Source organism: Trichoplusia ni, chromosome 18 (assembly GCF_003590095.1).
Source record: "Trichoplusia ni isolate ovarian cell line Hi5 chromosome 18, tn1, whole genome shotgun sequence".
Classification (NCBI taxonomy): Eukaryota; Metazoa; Arthropoda; class Insecta; order Lepidoptera; family Noctuidae; genus Trichoplusia; species Trichoplusia ni.
Genome location: NC_039495.1, coordinates 4,287,194 through 4,305,359, shown reverse-complemented (window position 1 = coordinate 4,305,359; position 18,166 = coordinate 4,287,194). Strand labels below are relative to the sequence as shown.

At 34.0% G+C, this 18,166-nt stretch overlaps 3 protein-coding genes and 1 pseudogene across 4 annotated transcripts; 2 read left to right on the top strand and 2 right to left on the bottom strand.

The window, feature by feature from the left end:
- The first annotated feature begins 813 nt into the window (after nucleotides 1-813).
- LOC113502920 lies at nucleotides 814-5,974 on the top strand. The gene is made up of 4 exons (XM_026884674.1): nucleotides 814-1,204; nucleotides 1,748-1,840; nucleotides 2,021-2,127; nucleotides 2,402-5,974. Exons 1-4 carry the CDS (start codon nucleotides 1,007-1,009, stop codon nucleotides 2,481-2,483), a joined length of 480 nt encoding a protein of 159 aa, XP_026740475.1. The 5' UTR covers nucleotides 814-1,006; the 3' UTR covers nucleotides 2,484-5,974.
- A 2,218-nt stretch (nucleotides 5,975-8,192) lies between these two features.
- Nucleotides 8,193-11,195, bottom strand: LOC113502984. Its single transcript, XM_026884765.1, has 3 exons — nucleotides 9,985-11,195; nucleotides 9,424-9,735; nucleotides 8,193-8,856 (listed from the first exon to the last, which is right to left on the bottom strand). Exons 1-3 carry the CDS (start codon nucleotides 11,134-11,136, stop codon nucleotides 8,821-8,823), a joined length of 1,500 nt encoding a protein of 499 aa, XP_026740566.1. The 5' UTR covers nucleotides 11,137-11,195; the 3' UTR covers nucleotides 8,193-8,820.
- Nucleotides 11,196-12,457: 1,262 nt separating this feature from the next.
- Nucleotides 12,458-14,473, bottom strand: LOC113502855. Of its 2 annotated transcripts, none has more exons than XM_026884584.1 (5): nucleotides 14,176-14,473; nucleotides 13,656-13,724; nucleotides 13,170-13,262; nucleotides 12,734-12,846; nucleotides 12,458-12,504 (listed from the first exon to the last, which is right to left on the bottom strand). In XM_026884584.1, exons 1-4 carry the CDS (start codon nucleotides 14,312-14,314, stop codon nucleotides 12,734-12,736), a joined length of 414 nt encoding a protein of 137 aa, XP_026740385.1. In that variant the 5' UTR covers nucleotides 14,315-14,473; the 3' UTR covers nucleotides 12,458-12,504. The 2 variants fall into 2 exon arrangements, with proteins under 2 accessions (XP_026740385.1, XP_026740386.1); XM_026884585.1 differs by having other exon boundaries at nucleotides 12,734-12,840.
- A 339-nt stretch (nucleotides 14,474-14,812) lies between these two features.
- Nucleotides 14,813-16,355, top strand: LOC113502854 (annotated as a pseudogene).
- The last annotated feature ends 1,811 nt before the right edge of the window (nucleotides 16,356-18,166 follow it).

Sequence of the window (18,166 nt, the reverse complement as noted above, 5' to 3'; positions counted from 1 at the left end):
TGAGAATAGAAAAACATCTATTTCATACCCTAAGGTGAAAAAGGTTGCTCAGTTAATTTTTAAACGATTTTTTTTATAATGTGGCATTAAAAAATACGTACGACTAGAAATATTTATTAGGCAAAAGAACTTTTGGTGGGTCAGCTAAATAAAATATTTTATAAACCAATCAAAAACACTACTTAGTGTAGTTTGATAGAGAAGTGATGCAATAAGACGTAAAGTATTTTTCATTATGGATATTTGGTAGTTCTCTATAGGTATTAATCTTATCAAAGTCAAAGTCAAAGTATCTTTATTGTGTTGATTGAGTAGGTTACAGGTGTTAAATAATAATAATCCAGTACTACAATCAGCCTATTTAGGCATACAATAATTAAATCATAGTCGGGCAGGAATATAATTACAAACTTATGCTACATATATTAAAAGGTGTACATGTTTACATTTACATAAATATATTTGTTTTATGACCTACTTTATTTTCTAAAAAATCCGTAATCGTGTTGAAAGGTACAGACATATAGAGTTAATTCGTGTTTTAAATAAAACAAGAGAACAATAACCCCTGCTATTCCCTGCTGTTCATAGAACTCATGATGTAAAACTGACTCTAGTTAGTACTGACTAGATGATACAGCTAATTTTTTTAATGATTCTCTATTATATGATAAAATAATTTAATAAAAATACTAAAACTATGCTCATTCTACACTAATTATGTCATTCTAGAAATACAAAATAAAAAAGTAGTTTTGACATCAAACGCCATGCTAAAAGACAAGTGGCCAATTTACGTTCGAAAAGAAAATTCTAGTTTCCGTTAAAAAAATCAACAAAAGCCAGCAACGGTTCTTCTGTCGTACACCGCAAGATTGATTTTTACTTCAATATTATTAAAAATGTGTATAGAAAAGTAATATTTCTACATTTTTTAAGCAAAAGAAAAGTATCAGCCGTTTATTAGGGTATTTATACTGATAGTGCGTCTAAGGAATTGTTCAATATGAAGGATCCTTTTGTGAAGGATTCTATTATCGATTCGCCGGCTAAGGATAGCTTGAGAAATGTGGACGGGTGTTACAGCAAGAACTTATTTAAGAATAATTCGTTTGCTAACTCCCGACGCGCATTGCAGTCGGGTGCAGACAAGATATCAAGAACTTTTCGGAGCGTAAGGAATACTTTCGGAAATCTGTCACAGGTATCGTAACATTCGATTTATCTTTCTTATAACTCACTACTGGCTCTATTATATATAACAATGAAAAGAAAAATAGTTATTCTTTAAATCGTTATTCACATGTGAACCGACAAAACTTTCATTGCCTGAAAAAATCAATTCAATGTCTGGACATCCATGGCAACCGTAACTAGTCATTTATTGTCGACTCATTGTTTAATTGTGGTTCAAAACTATTAATTTCACTGCCTAATTCCTGCATAGTAATTATGATAGTATATGTTTAAATCCAAAGAAGTCATGAGTCAGCCAACCATGGTTGTTTTTAGTTGTTAGACCACATAGTTAAGCTTTAATTAAAGCTACAGTTGAGTGCTCACCCCACAGGATGTGAAAGGTCAAGGAGTAACTGAAATAATATACATTTTTCAATTTAAAGATACAAATTCACATTGTAAGTTCAATTAAAATGATTTGCCACTTTGATTTTGGGTTGTAGAACCAAATATATTAGTGAAAGCAATCTACAAATTCAAATATTGTACTTAAAATGTTTTTCTACAGCATTTCAGACTGGGAGGCAGGCGTCGTCACCGGCTAGCTGAGGCTGGCTCTCCTTGTCGGGCACCTACCACACCAGTTATGAAAAAGAAGCAGGTAAGAAATAATATTATAATCGACTAAATGAATGAAAAATAAAATAGTAAATAGTAATATTACTCCATAACAGAGTGTAAAGAAGCTGGTTAAGAAAAAATATTAGCTTACTATTAATGAGTCAAAAAAAAAAAACAGTAACTTATAAAAACTTACTAAACAATGCCTTAATATTTTCAGCTTTTGGGCAGGAGCCCAACAAAGCTGTATAGTCCGTTTGGAATAGAGACACCGCATAGCAGAGACTTTAGAATGTCACCATACATGCCCGACACACCAGATCATGGGTAAGTATACAATATACAAATTATTGATTTTTCTCTGTTGAAAATTACAGTCTGAAGACTTAATGATAAAGACACAAAAAGGCTCTCTAGTAAAGTAACATAGATAAGCAGTAAGAAATGTTATGAAAATAATCATCCTCTCTGATTACTGTTTCTAAACATATTATACTTCAGTCATCCACAGAATTTATTTTACCAATTTTACCCCACTTAGCTGACTGCAAACCTTCTAATTTCGGATCACTAAGAGAAGTCCTTCCACTTTTAATTGCAGCCTGTCACCGAAGCGCCGCAAGGGCGTCACTCACTCGTGGCATATCCTCGCTAAGAAGAGACCGCGGGCACTTTTCCATTGATGCTTTACAATATTAACTGTGCGCACAAAAAATGTATCCCACCGCTTACTATAAGACTAGCTTTTAAAACACTTGAGACTGTTAACCGCAGATTTCGAAGTAGGAAATCCATTTGACCTGTGTCATGTTCGCTAATTTGGAAAGCCACTTATGCTCAGCCGTAAAATGTTAACTATACAGCAGACATCGACACGGCGTCCAAATGTTACTAACTTACGCTATCATTGGCCTCTTTCTATTTTAAACAGCCTGATAAAAAAATTGAATGAAATGGAAATCAGATTTAACATGTCCAAATGGTTAAAAAATAAATTTAAAAAGCTTATAACTGGAAAACATTTTGTTATAAATAACGTTTTGTTTAATAGAGATGCCATAACATAGGAATTTCACAGCTTCCTACTGAAGGCTGATTTTCTATAAGGTTTTCCCAGGGATAAATGCATACCAAATTCTGTAAATTGGCGGTTAACAGTCTCTCGTTGGTTATATCGTCGATATTTTGTATGCAATTGGTGCTATTCTATAGTAATCTCTTATTTTTGTAATACATCGCGATTGGCTTGTTACTTCCATGTATAATTTTCAACATTAGTACATTAAATATTTACTTTGAGCTAACAAAACATAGACAGTAACCAAAGAACAAGAATTTTACCTATGAGTATTTCAATATTAATTGTACTGATTTTGAAAACACTGCCTGTATTGTTTACAACTTTTTATTGGCTGGAATAAGTCATATCCTGTTCAATTTCTCTAAGGAGACCTATTTATTATCAATATATGGTATACTTATTTCCAATTGTATTAAGACAAGTATTTATATCGTATTCAGTATTATTAACGCCAAAATATAGCTTTGAGTACAAATTGTATAAGTAATGTATTCAGATGTATGGTGTAGCAAAATAATACGATCCCAAGCCGATAGTTGTAAAAAAGTTGGTAAAAAGTTTGATACTATCAATGTTCTTTACATTACTTTAAAGATATTAAAGAAATATTTTGATAGTTGCCACAATATGTAACATGGATAGTAATTTGATGAACAATCAGACTTACAAAATCAATGTGCATTTAAATGAATAAATGGTTATCGCAATTAGCGAACTACATCACCTTATTAAAGTAGAAATGCTATAATATGTTTAAAAGCCTACTTGTGAAATGTTTGCGCCAGTTTTGTAAATCTGATTGTTTTCATTAATTTTCGTTGCTGATGGTGTGTTTGTACTTCAGCATCAAGGGGAAAAATTGCATTTTATGATTTGTCTTTACAAGGGCGGATAGTAGTTATAGATTGTGAAATGTTGAACATTTAAAATAATTTCTATCATTACAATGATTGAAATGAAAAACTTTCACAATAGATGATGTAATGCAAGTTTCTGTTGGTGACCAATAATTACAGTATTGTAATGCCTTACGGCTGATAATAAATAAGAAAAAATCTGATAATACCCAATCGAATGTGAAGGATGTTAGAAAACGGTGCGACAAATACCTTTTATCTCGCCTCTTAGGCAGGATTAAGGGAAATAATATTTGTTTTGCTACACCACTATCGTTAAAAACGTATCACGTACTTAATATATAATTTTTACACTATACGCTTCGCTGTGACAATATTGTAGTCGGCTAATTTACACGTAGGTTAAGATTGTGTGACTTTTCAGGTTTTATTTACCGGTTACAGTCCGCCTCATAAGTATGGCATCTGATTGTAGGAAATTGGCAACTTTTTGTAATGTAGGGTACGAAATTTAAGGGAGGTGGCGTTGACTGTACTTTTGAAGACTGATTGTCTTGTAGTTTGTATTTTTACCTTTTATTTCTCTGTCCGAGGCTCAAATGTATCTATTTTTAATATTATAATAGTACTTACGTATTATTTAGATTGTATTTTCATGATTTATATGTAATGCATTAGCTATGTTCTACAGTATCGTCCTATTATATTTGGTTTTCTACGAATTAGCATTTTATTTGATACCATCGCCCAGTACATCCAGACTTTATTTAATTAGTATTAATGAGGAACCGCTGCATTAGCAAAATGTGTGTGGAACGAAAAAAGGTGCATTTTTCAAAAAATATTTTTATTTTTACAAGTTAGAAAATAACATCTTAGAAATCTGTACTTACATGCCTTTGAAGCATTATTAACAGATACTTTACAAACAAAAGATCCTTAACATTAAAATAAATCTCGTTAGTCAAGTCTAAGAATACGGGTCTTAAAGTAATTAAGACGATCACAGCGATGTCTAGATCTACTAACTAAATATTTACACATCAAGTGTAAAATACACAAATATTTTTGCCAATTTCAAGTTCAAAAACTTTTTAGCGTTTCCTTAGCTTACAAAAAATATATGTTAGCTTAAAGTTTAACCGGTTACTGCACTGAGAACTAAACTTAGTTCAATCTAGTTAAATTCATAAAAGCGTTAATATAGGAGTAAATCTACTGATAATGTGGATTTTCTCGTAATTATTAACTTTTCTTTCTGTATCATATTCTCGGGATCGGCGGCGAGAGGAATCGCGAAGTGAGTTACAAGCGCAAGGCTTGCAGTTCGCAACGCAAGGTTCGCATAAGGCTCGACTCGCCGATCGCGAGAGCTTTAAATCTGGTATCAAAGGAAATAACTTGAAATAAGCTATAATGTTTTTCTATATAAACTAATTAGAGTTACGCTCTGACACTACATATGAATTTAACCTTCATTCAATTTCAAGTCTTCTGTAAAATTACACGAGAGCAATGATTATTGACTATGATAGGAATATAAAAATAGGATTAACATTTTGCTATTACATTGTTGATTATACCAAGAAACAAAGGCACATCTTGATTTTGGCTGTCAAACAAATAACAATCTGTTTTAACTAATTAGGTACTTTTCTTTCGTCAGGCACATAAAGGGCAAATGTCATCACAACATTGTAAAAAATATATATAACCCTGTATATATATAACAACAGTTGGGTGAAAAAAACTTGAAAAATATAAGCAAATAATTTTACATTTAAAATTACCAAGGTAACAATTAACTAATTGTTACCTTTTTTATAATTAACTTTTGTTTGATCTACAGTTTTTTTAATTAAAACAATAATCAGCAAACTTAAAAAGAATATTCAAATCATTGATTACTAAGAGAGGCCATTAAGCCGTACTTTCACAGAGATTCCAAACTCCATCAAAACACTAATTTGTTTCTCATTTCAGCAATTTTAACACTTTCTATAACTTCACACTAAAACTTTCTTAAACAGTAACAAAAAAAAACATGTTTAACAATATTACGAATAACTTTTCTAAAGCCAAACAAATCTCTGTATCTTTCTAACAAAAAAACTACAACATATATTTGAGACATTTTTTTAATATTTATACATCTCTCGAGACAGGTATAGACATGTAACTGATAGTTAGCCTGCCGCACCCTCTTAACAACTGTTGTCGTTTGAAAAAAAAAAAACAACGCCAATCAGGTACGCTTTAATTGGTACCTATTTACATAATTGAGGGTGAGGTGTTGAATATGTGTTTGTTTTGTAGGTAATTCGATCAAAGGACTAATTTTCGTGGTCATATATTAGGGAGACGGAGAGTATACGGATCCATAGAACCCCCTATCTACCACTATATTTCTTATTAACAACGTTTTAACAACAAGAATGGAAGAGACTGTGCAAATGTTTTTGTGCATGCATCTGTTAAGTAATCTAAAGAGGTTTTTAACTCTATTTAACTAACAGGAAGAAACTTGAATTTGATAGTGTATAACTACAAGGAAGATCTACGACCGTAAGGAATTAAACTAATAATATACAACATGATTAAACAGAACTCGGTCATACTCCAAAACACAGCTTTTGTACATGAAAGCAACCGAATTGAAAAAAAATGACAATAAATGACGCGCTGTCGGGCTCGCGACACTGAGGATTTTTTTATTTTATGAATTGTTGTTATTGCGGCAACAGATATAAATTATTAATGTGAGAGATAGCTATAAAACGATACAGTTTGGTGAAATATGTATATGCAGTGGAGCCTTCGATTTTTTTGATGCCTTAGATTAAATTATAATTATTACTATAATTCCGCAAGAGTTCTCCAGTCCTTCATGTAGGACTCATCGCGCCATCAACGCCTGGGCTACCATGTGGTCTTATATGGTTTTGGGGAATCCATTATTCTTTTCGGTTTAAAAAACGACTCCCGCTTTAAGGAATTTAATCCTCAGTAGCAGGGGTTTTACTAACATTCAAGTCGAAAGCGCAAAGGCACTCAGACTCGGGAAAAGCATAATTGGATCACACAAATGTGTGTCCTACGCGGGGATCGAACTCGCGACACGTCGCGCTCAGTGGGTTTGGCGTCGTGACCTCAACTACTCTACTATTCGTGAAGTCAAATGATATCCATGCAAAAAAGCGATGTTTCAAATATGACTGAAGTCTGTTTCACGTTTCAAAACGTTGATTATTCTACGCGGGTGTTACTAGGAAAAAATACACGTTATTTTATATGGCAATTATATACACTTATATATAATAAAATTAATTTTAGAAAAAAATAAAAACCGACTTCAAGACTACACTAACAATATATACAATTGAACTAAAAAGTAAAAAATAATATTTTAATTACAAGCCAAAGAACACTAAAGGAAAATCAACGAAATTATTGATACTTTTGCATACTATTTACATTTTAAAATCAGTTATTTTTGAGGTCGGTGCCAAATGCGGGCAGACGCGTGAGGGCAGAAGACGCTGATGGTTGTGTTTTATGTTTGTATGTATTAGTTTATGTTTCTTTTTTGTGTTATTAATAGATAAATTATTTTATTGTCTTCTTTTCAATTATTTATGTAATTTCTTTTTGTGTCATTAATATATTGTTTTTGTTTTGGCTGGCACCGACTCCAAAAATAACTGATTTTAAAATGTAAATAGTATGCATAAGTATCAATAATTTCGTTGATTTTCCTTTAGTGTTCTTTGGCTTGTAATTAAAATATTATTTTTTACTTTTTAGTTCAATTGTATATATTGTTAGTGTAGTCTTGAAGTCGGTTTTTATTTTTTTCTAAAATTAATTTTATTTTTCACTTTTTAGTGGAAAGTTAGTGATTTTTAGTATAAGTAGGCCTACTAAACACGCTGCCCAAATGAGTTCTTTGCCCCCGTGAAACTGCCCCCCAGAATTCCCAGTGATATTTGTTCGAAAGCCTCCACCCAGTCTGTTACAATTTGAGAGTGATGTTAATTATGGAGGCCATTTTGAATAACCGAATATCTCATCAGAACAAACATCTAATTATGTTTATTTTAGTTACAGTATTGCGTTTTTTGTAAATCTTTGTAAGTGACCTTGAACATTATTTTTTTTCGAAATAGTTTTTATAACCTTTGTAGTGAGTACAGGCGTGATAAAATGTTGTGTGATGGCGTAAACAATGCTTAGATATGCTATAGCAACAATTGCGGTTAATCTGCTGTTATTTATTGAAGAGTTCCCCCGATTTCTACAAGATCCCATCATCAGATATTGAAATGGTGATAATGGGACCACACGGGAAGCACAAGCTTTCAAATAAAAAAAGAATCATGAAAATCGGTTCACCCAATCGCAAGTTACGAGGTAACAAACATAAAAAAAAAAAAAATACAGTCGAATTGAGAACCTCCTCCTTTTTTTGAAGTCGGTTAATAAAGAGGTAATGCTACGTACTAATAAAATGTATTTCGTACGGACTGCAACAGAAGTCAATCAACACAACCAGATTTTCAAAATAACTGTGCATGATCAATTTCAATGTGACCTGTTAAAGTTGTGGTATTGGGAAACAAGACAAGCTTGACAACTTGTAATTAAAAAAAAACAATATCCATGTGACACTGAAATATGGAATTCCTTTTTAAATCGGATTGTATTAAAAGGCTTCCGCTGCTGACTCTCAATTGAAAATTGTCTTCAATTGTACAAGTCCTAGCTAAATTTTAGTTACCAAAACAGACTAGATTTTTTTAGGATATAATTAACCACATACTAATCTGTATACCTGCAAGTGTTGATTGGAAAAAGTGCTATTTATAATATTATTTTATATGATAATACAGGATGAGCTTTGCAAGTGTGCGTTAATTGTTTTTCTTTACTATTGTAACCAAAATGCATAATACTGAAAGCTGTCCCCAACAATTTTTGGGCAAACATTTATGGAGAATTTACCCACACTTGAAAAATCTGCCTGTATCAGACAGATGTAGGAAGGTACAACAATCACTTAACTAAAGAACTTACTTAATATTTTCAATATTTGGGAGCAGGCGGCCGCAACATGAAACTCTGAAAAATATTAAAAATACATTAGTGTTAAATATTAAAAGTACGTATAATGACACTATCAAACTTTACTGGGATTACTAAATTTATAAAAATGAGGGTAGTTTATGATTCTTTGGTATAAGTAAAGATTTAGAATTTTAGCATATTCAATTTGTAAACTTAGAATTTTAAAATAAAAAGAGTTTCTATTTAAATGGAATAAGGTTGACCCCTCGTAAAGTTACAGCATACTAAACACTTACAACTACACACACAACTACCAATTCTGAAATATCAATGAAAATTGCTGGAACTTTTTAAACTGGAACTTTTCGGATTGTATTAAACGACTTTTGTTGCTGAATCTACAAATAGAATACGCTGAATTCTGCCCACAGATAAAGAAAATAAACACAAGATCAAAATTAAAGTACAAATTAACTAAGTAAACAAATTAGTAAATTGATTTGGTCCTTTGCTTCTACAATAATAATTATTATAAGCGACACCATCTCTATCAACCTCTGAGGGCCGGGCCCGCATACTTTTACCGTTTACTTTGTCTCATACAAAATCAGGTATACATACACCAGGATTCCTGTACACCACCTTTCGACTGATGAATGGCATTCTTCTCTGCGGTGGTCTTACGTGGGGTCTGGGTATTATAGGCGGGGGTCTCGAGGGGGAGAAATACTGGGCCCGTATGTGGGGGAAGATGGCCCTGTTGCGCCATGTCGCCACGTTGGGGTTGTCCGCTACGTCGTTTTCAGAGGACGCAGAACTGTTTTGTGTGTTAGTCGCACTGGTATCGTTTTGCGGTCGATTGAAAACAACTGGCGGGCTCATGCCTATTGTCCTGGTGATTATTGGCCGCGAAAGGTCATCCCGTGATTTGTTCTGTCAAGGAAATTTAATAAACTTTTAAAAATCTCTTTTCTCTCTCTATATATTAATCTAACTTTGCTCAAAAGTACGTTTTAAATATTAATTGAAACTTATTTTGATAAGAAAATATTTTGAATGTTTGTTCTTAAATATTTAAAATCTATGTTTTTTCTAGTAGCAAATACAATCAAACGAAAATATAAGAATTATGATAGGAGATTTTTTTTTTAATATTACCGATGAAGAGTTAGAGAAACTCACCATGATGTCGAGGTTGTTGGTGTCGGGCGAGGGCGCGGGGCGCAGCGGCTCGGCGGCGGACGCGCCCTCAGCCGCGTGTGGGGAGGCGCCCACCGCCATCATGGACGACGCCAGCATCGACGCGAACTTACACTGATTCTTCACCATCGAATACTCTTCAAACACATCCTTATTCACAGATATTTGCTTCTCAAAATACCTAATCACTGAGTTCTCAAATATATCCGCTTTGGTCAACCTCATCATCTGTATAACAGCCCTAGCTATTGCCTCCTCGAAAGGTAAAATACTAATCCTCTCCAAGATGTGCTCAACCACATCTTTGTTCAGAGTCCGGTCGTTATCGACCATGAAATAAGTGAGATTGAGAAACACAGATTTGAATCTAGAAAAGTTTTGGGTGATAGACATGGTCGCCATGAACACGTCACACAACAACGTCCTGCTGCCCTGGTCGGTCGGAATGGGCAGTTTTAGTAGATCTTCACAGATGCTCAGGTCGACGCTATTCAAATGCAACAAAGTGGCTTCGATTGTGTTCACTCTCAAAGCTATATCCATATCGAACTCATTTCGAGCTTTCACAATGAAATCGTAAGCAATCTCCACGAGCATCCTCGTGAGTCCTCGCTTAGCGCTCTCCTCGACATAGCACATGCCAAATTTGCGTCTTATATCTGGCCAGTTCCTGATAAGTAAATATTCTTGCATGAGCATCCTTTCATCTAGGACAAAAAGCTGAGCTTGAACTTGTTCAGGGGTCGGCACGATATGCCTAAAACGACACAGTCCATATCGACCTTTCTTGCAATTGTTCAATAAATTGTAAAAACATATGTTGTTAAAGACAACACTTCTTGTTTTAGGTACCATTTCGAAATACGAGTTCATTAGCCGCGGCTCCTGCACTATTTCAGGAGGAGTGACTCTAGTGTCTATGTCTGGATTTTCAGTGAAGTCCTGAGAACTTTCTGTGTCACACACACTGTTGCTCTGTTTGAATATGGATGTAGAATCAGCATTTTGTTTTTCGCAAACAGTAGCTTTAGAAGTACTGGTTTCGGGCCCAGCTCTGATTTTTGTTGGACAGTATGAATGCTTTTCTGTGTAGATTGATTCTTCATTGATTGGTTTAGGAACGTATTCTTCCATTTGCCGGATACTGGAAGGCTGGTCTGGCGGGCAGATGGAAGTGTTGACTCTGCATGACTCGAACCGCTCATGCTCTCCGCGTAAAGCGACAGCGCATCATCGTCGTCATGATGATCATCCGTCATATAGTTGTTAGGCGGATCCTCATCTGAACTGTCGGTGCGCGTTACTTTATTACTAGAGTATGAAACGTATCCCTCACTACTTAACGGCTTATAGACAGCCGGCTTTGGTTTCACAAATGGATCGACTTCTTTATTAGTTTCTACAGTAGGACTGTCTGGGTTAAGATTTTCATCATTATTTACATAGTGTTCAGTGACATTTTCTTCAACGGAGTTTAACCGGGGAACCGAGTTACTAACTGTTTTATTAACCTCTTCACTTGAACTAAGATTTAATAAAGTTTTTTTTAGGTTCTGGCAGAGCAAAATAATCTCGAATTCACTATCTAGCCCATTGAAAATTTTATCTTTGAATTTAGTGAGATCGTCGCTTATTTCTTCATTTTCTGAGCAGATCCAATTTATCATTTCTTTATCATAGTGTTTCTCTGCTATCAGAAGATTTTCTGCATTCTGTTTGTAATATGAACTTGATCTAGTATCTTCGCTTTGATTTTTTGGTGCAGTGTGTGTACTAGGTGCAGACGAAACACTTAGGCAGAGGGATTTGACTTCTAACAAATCATTGAACTGTTTTGAAGGGTTTAGCTCACTTTCACAGTGTGTGGAGGCAGCGCTACTGCTGCTGTCACTACTTGAAGAGGAAGACGCGTCAGATGAGTCATCTTCAACTATTGTTTCTGGTACATTAGTCTTACCTTGTTTATTTTTGTTTAGTTCAAAATCGATGTTAGTCAATTTAATGACGGGCAGTTTATTGTCAAAACGTACGAAGCTGTTTTGATCTACTGTGATGCAAGTGGTGTTACTTGAACTAGATATATCTTTGGTCACGAAAAATTTGAGTTACTGCTAATTGAGGTTTTCCGGGAGTCTACTGGTCCCGGGATGTTATCCGCTTCTTTTTGAGGAAGTTTTCGGATGGTGTCAAGTATTGATGGAGACTTGTCACGTTCCACGACATTTTTTGCTTACCTTTAATTGTTCTTTTTCTGGGTACTGCAGGTTTCCGTTGAATCTGCTTTGGTGGGCCTCCTTAGTTACTGAGGAGGCTTAATAGACGGTTTCCGTCTCTTTCTTGGGTGGTTCTATAGTAGGATTAGATTCTTTCTCTAGGTCATTGTCGGCGGGAATGACTTCGGTTCTGTTTTATTTTAGGTTTATGTTGTAAGTCTAGCCTGGCTCGAGTTTAGGTGCTTTGGAGTGTTTTCTGCTGTTGAATCAGCTAATCTTTTTCTTGTTACTAAAACAGAGAGGTAAAGGCTATATTAGTAGATGCATCAATTTGTTTTGGTCCATGTTGATTTTAAACGGGAAAAAGTATATTGTTGCTTCCCATTGGCAAAGGCAAATAAATGTGAGCAGCTGAAGATAGATCTCGATAGCTTGCAATTGGGGGAGGCCTATGTCCAGCAGTGGACAGATATGGGCTGAAGATGATGATGAAATACATGTTTTTTTATTGTAATTACCTATTCTCCTTGTTGGCTGTGTACTTGCAATAGTTTTCTTTGCAGGAGCTGTTTTTTTGCAGTTTGCGATTTTGACATAGTTTCTACTGGATTATTAGCTTTGGGACCTGAAACTAAGAAAAAAATTAGATCAGCCTCAACAAGAAATTATCCTAACTCAGGCTAGCTAGTTATTTATATTTATTTGTTAAATATACAATTATAATATGAAGTGCTCCACAAAACCGGGTTATCAGTTGACATATTATTTCAATACATAAATACAATACTTTACATAAATTATGGTGAATTAAATTGGATTCTTCAAAATATAAAATGACTTCAAGTCATACTTAAATTCATTAAAGTAAGGTCTAAATATGCTCTTCATCAGAATTGCATCCGTATGTTATGTTTAAAAACGAAGCACAAATAAAATGCAGTTTTTTGAACTCACCTGTACTAGCATTTTCAATAACAATACGATTTTGAAAAAAATCTGATATCAGTTTCTTTTTTCCCGTTTTTGGAACCAGCTGTGAGTTAGCAACTAAAACAAAATATTTTAATTTGGTTATGTCCTAAAGCGATAAGCCGCCGAAACAACGAATCAACACAAAAATTTGTTCATTTATAGTTATTAAGGTTTTGTCAAATTTGATAAGATTATAACTAATCTTATACAATTTTCAACCTATCAGTCATAATTAGTAAATCAACTTTAGAAAAATTGGAGTTTAGTTAGCCATGCAAGGTTATTCTTTTATTTTACAGATGTTTGCAGCTTAAGCACAGACTTATCCAGACATTTGCAGGAATATTCATACCCATACCAGTCCAAATAAGTGTATGGGATGCTTCGTAAAGCACTCAATTCAACAAGTGTTATAGTGTAAGATGATGATGATAATTGAGATGTAAGATTTACTTATAAATGTATTACCTTCATTTGCTAGTAGCAACTGTGTTTCTTTGTCTACTTTTCGCTGTATCCGTGGCATTGGTACAACTCCTGGAAATATATAAAAAAAATAAGCACAAAAAAATTACAGTAATCTAAAATGAGGTAATATAGTATTATTTGAATTGTATAGTTACACAGGTCACATTTATTTGGAAGAAGCTAGGAGAATAAGAACACTTTATTGTGGTCACAACATTATATGCTAGAAATAACCTGTAACTGCGTAATATTTTTTTTTTCTCAGACTCTCAAAGAGTTGTTACTCACTTGAAAATGTACAGTAACGAGGGAAAACTTCATATGAATAAAAAAATTGTTTTACACTGAGTACTTGTAATAATTATTGACAATTCGACTTAGGAATGTTAATACACCATCCTCTAACCGCATCAAGCTGCCAAAGCTCTCAAGAAAATGATTAGTTCTTAGTATACTGAAACTTGAATCCATTTGATTACTCAGTGTAATTTTACGCGTGTGACAATATAATAAATCTTACCGGCTCTTTTCAGTGGTATGCTAACTTTGATGTTAGCAGGCATGTTTAATTTACGTTTTTCTTTAACCACAGTCCGTTTTGTATTTCTTGCAATCTTTCTTTTTGGTGTCAAATTTTTTACTTCTTTCCTTGGAGACATTTTTTAATTATTTCAAAGTTATTTGGCTTTAACATTCACAAAAAGCCCAGATTTATAAGATACTCTGGGGCAGAAACTCGCTAAATATCTATAAAACATTCATAAAATTAAGCAAAACAATATTTTTCCTCAGTTAGAGAAATATTACAAATACAATAAACAAATACGAATGAATCGTGAAGGTTATCTATATTTTTTTCGAACATACACTTTTCTGATAAAAGTTTTCGTACTGCTTTCAGTGTGGTATAGACAAAAATAATTGTTTTTGATTCTTAGTCGATTTCTAAAGTTAGACCATTCTTTTCTAATCAGGCCTAGGACTTAATTTATCATTATAATGTAAACATTCAATTGAAGTAAAAGTTCAAATAAAAATATTCTTATAGTGATAGGGTTAAATTATACTCCAGAATTCCATATTTGCAGCATAAGCTAAGAATGATAAACTACAGTTACTGGAACGTAACTTAATATTGAATCCAACTAGAGGTCATTCAGGTTATTAATGTCAAGTCAATAAAAAGGACAAAATTGTCGGCTCGATTACATCGCCGGTCACATAGAGGAGAAATATAACATATTTAATCGTACAAAATGCCTGGGAAATACAAAATTGTGATGATTCGTCATGGTGAGAGTGAATGGAACCAGAAAAACCTTTTCTGCGGATGGTACGATGCAAACCTTAGCGAGAAAGGTGAGACCTATGCAAACTTGTTCAAAGAATTTTTTGATCTTCTGATCTTAATATTAATTCTTTATAAAACCTTATTTTTAGGCTTGCAAGAAGCTGAGGCCGCAGGCAAGGCTTTAAAAGCCGAAGGTTACGAGTTCGACGTCGCCCACACATCAGTTTTGAAACGCGCTCAAATAACACTGAACACAGTTCTTGCACAGCTTGGTAAAACCGATTTACCTGTTGAAAAGACTTGGCGCTTGAATGAGAGACATTATGGTGGCCTCACTGGTCTGAACAAGGCCGAGACAGCTGCCAAGTATGGTGAAGCTCAGGTATAACACAATTTCTTCATATTCGCTATTATACATATATAGAATTTTAAAAAGTAATTGCTATTTAGCCTTCTTTAGTACTGCTAAAAATAATCAATATGTAACATATGATGACAAAACCATATGTCATATCAAAATATAAATTATCTTTTTTGTGCACTGTACTTGTATATATACAGTCATCTTATCAATTTTTTTGATACTTAGATAGTATTGAAAATAAGTTATGTGAGTAGATTGAAATCTCCTTTATTTTATTAGAACTACAGATGAGGTAGATGACCATGTTTTCTCCGCTAGCTACATTTTTATAAAACCCTTAAACTTTTCTATATATTTTTTCTTGGGTATTTAACTGTGTATGAAAGTAAAATAAAATAAAAAGTGATGAATATAAACATAACACCCTATAGAGATCCCACTGCTAGAACAGTATTCTCCCATATAAGGAAGGTTTTTATAATTTATCACCTTGCCTTACTGACAATTGACAATTTCAAATACTTACTTGTTTCACCATTTGTTAGTGGTATCTTAGATTAATAAGATAAAAAATAATCGTCGCCAAAACTAAAGTCAAGCCTAGATAAACATGGAAGATAAATTTGAAGATGCATCTTAAAAAAAAGTACAACATTTGTTTTGTGTCGCAAATTAATGGTAGAAAACTGGGCACAGACAAGAGGGACAATATTTTTGTTTCCTGGTTTTTTATCTTTCCTGTTTGAAATTTTAAAATCCTGACACTATCCATTGTCTCTCTTACCTTTAATGTCTTGTAGGTACAAATCTGGCGCCGCAGCTTCGACGTCCCCCTCCACCAATGGAGAAGGACCACCCCTACTACGACACGATCATGAACGACCCCCGCTACGCCGGCGACCCGAAGCCCGAGGAATTCCCCATGTTCGAGAGCTTGAAGCTCACGATCGAGAGGACCCTGCCCTACTGGAACAATGTTATTGTTCCCCAGGTAAGATATGCAAGACTAATTTTTTTTATTATAGTATGAGTGCAGCTATCGTCATATACTAATGGACATGCCATAAGTGTATTATCTGCAGTAATTTTTTGGTTAGAAAAGGGAGAAAGATAGCCTATGCTTTTGGTCTACACTGCATAACGTCTTAACTACGGTACTTTTTTGAGAGAGATAAAGATAGAAGATTGAAGAAAAACTTCATTTCCTCCCTTTCTTTCGGAGTTAGTCGCCTTCTGACATGTGTCAGCGGCAGTAAATAATAATCTTCAACGTCGCACATCTGTACAGAACAGTACTTGTTACACTACACTTTTAAATGTATAATCAAATAATATTGGCAGCAGTGGTCAATCTTACGTAATTATAGATAAGTGATCAAATATACCAGCTATAAAGGCTTGAGGTAACACGTATCCCTCAGTTTAACACCTTTGGTATGATTTGATTGCTTATTGAATAGTAAAACTTAAAAATGTATGGAAAGGTAACACTTCATAATTATAAAAAAAATATTAGTCAAATGGGACAAATAGAGACAAACATCGTAATGCTTTTAAGATATTGCCTTACAAAAATCGTCTCTATTGTATCTGCCAGTCGTATGTTATATATCGATGTTATGTATCGATGTTCCTCAAAACTGAAACATATCCATATAGTTTTTTGGTTGATGAGGCATACCTCTTGGACACCCACCTCCTCGGGTCAAGAAGCGGGTCGACTCTTATGATTAAAACCTAAACCATACCTAATATTCTCGCGTCATCTAGTACACCTGCATCAAACGTTTGTAATAAATAACAATGCTGATTGATGTACTTTATAAATTAGCTTATTTAATAGTGACGAGGCGGTTTCTATTTAAACTGACGCGAATAGAATATTATTAATCGTTTTTCTTAATGATAAGAAGAGGATCTTTAATACGCTGACTAAGCAAAGGTGATGTCAGCCCGATAAAAAAGATCTGAAACGAAATTGGGCCAGACTTGACGACAGAGCTTTTTTTTATTATAGGCTTTAGCCACCAAAGATAGCCGATAGTCTTATGCAATAAAACGATACGGTTAAGACTCGTTTTAATAGTATATAAGAGACTGAAGTACGCAGATGAGTATGCCATATCCAGCGGTTTCTTTGATCTAATACTTGTAACTGTCATTAAATGTCACATATGTGTATACTAATATTATAGAATAGTTCCCATGTTAAGATTTTTGATGGCATTTTAAATATAAAGTCTGATAAAACAATTTTCCAATTTTGGTACTTGACTTGAAACCGATTTGGGATAATTTAGTACAGTTTTCAACAATAAAACAACGTAGTTAATTTTATCATGTTTTATTTTTGACACTTAATAATTACTTACAATATTTCCAGTACGTTTTTTAGATAAAGATTACAGTAGTCTTATTATATCACTATGCCGTGTACAACGGTAATATACATTATCTTAACTGCCTGTAATAGCCGCTGATAAATGTGTATACTTTTGTGTAATGAGTATCGTGAGACATGATAACCATAAAAATAGACTGACTACTTGCGCGAAGAAACAGCAGGGGCCCCAGTGATGGGTAGAGACGGAGTTCTTATTGGACCATAACTATAGCTCTCAGTTAGAACTGGGGGCATGCCAATAAGTCTTCAAATTGCAGTTGTGGAACTTTGACAGCGCACTAAACACCGTGACGTAATAATTATACTTTAAAATGTGGATTTCGATATTAAGGGGCCCGCCAATATCGAAATAAGACGGGTATCTCCGAAATCTATATATGATTTAATGATATTATTATGATACGCTAGGCTACCGCGCCGGAGATCTTGTCTACCATTGTCTTTCTCTTTTG